The sequence below is a fragment of the Chenopodium quinoa genome, unplaced genomic scaffold (assembly GCF_001683475.1).
Source record: "Chenopodium quinoa cultivar QQ74 unplaced genomic scaffold, ASM168347v1, whole genome shotgun sequence".
Classification (NCBI taxonomy): domain Eukaryota; kingdom Viridiplantae; phylum Streptophyta; class Magnoliopsida; order Caryophyllales; family Amaranthaceae; genus Chenopodium; species Chenopodium quinoa.
Genome location: NW_018742292.1, coordinates 1,631,033 through 1,634,227, shown reverse-complemented (window position 1 = coordinate 1,634,227; position 3,195 = coordinate 1,631,033). Strand labels below are relative to the sequence as shown.

The following is a 3,195-nucleotide window of genomic DNA, read 5'->3' as shown; positions in this document are numbered from 1 at the left end:
AGCCAAGGTAACAGCCTTACAAGAAACAAAGGACTTCACAAAGTTCAATATTGAGCAACTTATTGGTTCCCTTATAACCCATGAGATGCACCTAGGAACAAGCAACAGTGAAGGAAACCGAGGAAAAGGCTTGGCTCTCAAAGCTGGAGATCAAGAAGACTCCGAAGTCGATGAAGAAGAGGCTGCTATGCTGGTGAGAAGGTTCAAAAGAATGTTCAACCGAATCAACAAATCAAGGAACTTCACCAAGAAACCCTCTACTTCAAAAACTAACTCTGGTTGTCACAAATGTGGATCTCTAGAACACTTTAATCGTGAGTGTCCACTTTGGGATACAGAGAAAGGTAAAGGGAAGGAAAATGAACAAGTTAAGAGCAACTACAACAAAACTCCTTTCAATAAAACAGACATTGGGAAGGCTATGATTGCTGCCTGGGGAGATTCAGAAAGTGAGGATGAAGAGAAACAACCTGAAGAAGAAACATCTCATCTATGTCTGATGGCCAAACGTGATGAAAAGGCTTACAACGATGAGCTTGCTAAAGAGGTATTCCTTGATCCTAATGTGCTTAAAACTTATACTAAAGATGCTCTCATTGATTTAGTGTTTGAATTAGAAGATGACTGGACTCACACTAGTATTCGTCTAGGTGAATGTCAAAGAGCTCTCAAAGTCTGCAAGGAACACAGTACGTGGATTGAGAATCAACGAACTGATGTTCAAAGTAGATTTTTTTGAACTTTTTGACAAAAATCTTCTATTAAAAGAAATGAATGAGAAACTCAAGTTTGAGAATATCATGGTTAATGTAGAATTGACTCAATACAAACTTGCTAATGCTGAAGTGTCTCCAAGTTCCTCCTCTGAATATTTGCCTAAATTTAATGAGGATTTTGAAAAATTAAAATATGATCTTGACGAGTTAAGAATTGAAAAGGCAAAAGTGGAGAAGGAACTTGAGCTTCGAAAAGAAAGAAGCATTAGCCAGTTTGGAATTCCTAAGTGGATAGAGAATGCTCAAACCAAAAGAACTGAAGGTCTAGGATTCATAAGTTCTAAGCATAAGGGCAAGAAAAAATATGTAGACCTGCCTAGTTATAAAGTATGTACCTTCTGTGGTAAAACTGGTCATCTTGTTGCCACTTGTAACAAGAAGGAACAGTCTGTTAGTAAGAATGTTAGGCAAGTTTGGGTAAAGAAATATGATATTGCTTCAACGTCCAAGGAACCCAAGGAAACCTGGGTTCCTGAATCTAACCAATAAGTTCTTTTGCAGGTCCTAGTGAGGGGGAACAACACGTGGTACCTCGACAGTGGTTGTTCAAAGCATATGACAGGAGATAAATCAAAGTTTCTCTCACTAGAGGCCTATCCAGGAGGATCTGTGACCTTTAGAGACAACAAAAAAGGTGAAGTAATTGCTAAAGGAAAAGTAGGAAGGTCCAGTTCTCATTCAATAGAAAATGTACCTTTGGTCGAGGGTTTGATGCACAATTTGCTGAGCATATCACAATTTTGTGATAAAGGAAACTCTGTAAGTTTTACCTCTGATTCATGCAACATCATTAATGATAAAACAGGAAGGGTTGTTCTTGAAGGAACTAGAAAAGGGAACACATACATTGTGGATCTAAATTCTGTTCCAAGGAACAACCTTACCTGCTTGAGTGCCATTAATGACGATCCCTTATTATGGCATAAACGTTTTGGACATGCTAGCTTCTCACTCATGGATAAACTTAGAGCAAGGAACTTGGTTATAGGGCTTCCCTCAGTCAAGTTCCTCATACAACATATCTGTGATGCATGTGTGAGAGGCAAGCAAGTAGGTCTTCTTTTAAAAGCAAAAACATGGTCAGCACCACAAAGCCATTGGAGCTAATTCATATGGATTTGTGTGGTCCCATGCGTGTTCAAAGTAGAAGTGGAAAGAAATATGTTTTAGTTATTATTGATGATTTTTCTAGATTTACTTGGGTGATTTTTCTGTCTAGCAAGGATGAAACTTTTGATGAATTTGTGTCCTTTGCCAAAAGAGTACAGAATTCAAGTGGAAATCAAATTATCCACATTCGATCAGATCATGGAACTGAGTTTGAGAATTCAAGATTCGATGACTTTTGCAAAGAAAATGGCATGGATCATAACTTTCCAGCCCCAAGAACTCCTCAACAGAATGGAGTTGTTGAAAGGAATAATAGGACTCTAGAAGATATGGCAAGAACTATTCTCATAGCAAGTGGTCTTCCAAGAAACTTCTGGGCTGAAGCTATTAATACTGCATGTTATACTATTAACAGGGTTATGATGAGACCAATCATCAATAAGACTCCTTATGAACTGTTTAAGGGCAGGAAACCCAATATTTCTCACTTTCAAGCTTTTGGATGCAGGTGCTTTGTTCATAATAATTGGAAAAGGAACATAGGAAAATTTGATGAAAGAAGTGATGAAGCTGTGTTCCTTGGCTATGCATCAAATAGCAAAGCTTACAGAGTTTACAATAAAAATACATTGTGTGTAGAAGAAAGCATTCAAGTGATATTTGATGAATCTAATATGTTTATGAATGTGCAGGAACAAGACAATAATGATTATGAAATTGGTATGATTAGAGACAGGGAAGAAGATGAAGAAACCTCCAAGCAAACCAAGGAAGTAAGAGAGGAACCTGAGCAAGAACATAAAGAAAATGCTGAAGTTCCAAATCAAGAAAACCCGGAGGAACGAGATCATGGAGAACCTGGCAACAAGGAAAATGGAGAAGAAATTGAAGAAGAAGTGCCTCAAATAGGAGTTCCTGCCAGAGAATTTCAACCAAAGCCATTCAGATATCGAGGCTCTCATCCAACATACCTTATTATAAGTGATATTGGTAGAGGAACTCAAACCAGATCACAGTTGAGGAACTTCTGTCCGAGGCATTTTAATGTGCAAAGAGAGTCCCATCCTCGCCAATGAATACGCTTCCTTCCCTTACTTTGGCCCCACTAGAAGTTAGCCATAGCCGAGTGAATTTTCCTAATTACCTCACTTTAAAATTTGTAAACAACCATGAGGTAGGTCGGGATCGCTTGGATTACAGATTTTAAGAGTATTTCTTTTCCGACTTGCGACAGTAGCTTTTCCTTCCAACCTTGCAATTTCTTCCAGATTCTATCTAATAGAGCTTCAAAAACTAACCGTTTTGCTCT

At 38.2% G+C, this 3,195-nt stretch overlaps 1 protein-coding gene across 1 annotated transcript; it reads left to right on the top strand.

Annotated features, from left to right (window-relative positions):
- The first annotated feature begins 770 nt into the window (after window positions 1-770).
- Window positions 771-2,962, top strand: LOC110686665. The gene is made up of 3 exons (XM_021863276.1): window positions 771-1,193; window positions 1,278-1,826; window positions 2,045-2,962. The coding sequence occupies exons 1-3, from the start codon at window positions 771-773 to the stop codon at window positions 2,960-2,962; spliced, it is 1,890 nt and encodes a 629-aa protein (XP_021718968.1).
- Window positions 2,963-3,195: the final 233 nt, after the last annotated feature.

Coding starts and splice junctions, on each gene's coding strand:
- LOC110686665 (XM_021863276.1), top strand. CDS start 771: ATGAATGAGAAACTCAAGTTTGAGAATATCATGGTTAATGTAGAATTG. Junction 1,194..1,277: donor AGAATGTTAGGCAAGTTTGG/GTAAAGAAATAT, acceptor GTTCTTTTGCAG/GTCCTAGTGAGGGGGAACAA. Junction 1,827..2,044: donor CATGTGTGAGAGGCAAGCAA/GTAGGTCTTCTT, acceptor AAAAGAGTACAG/AATTCAAGTGGAAATCAAAT.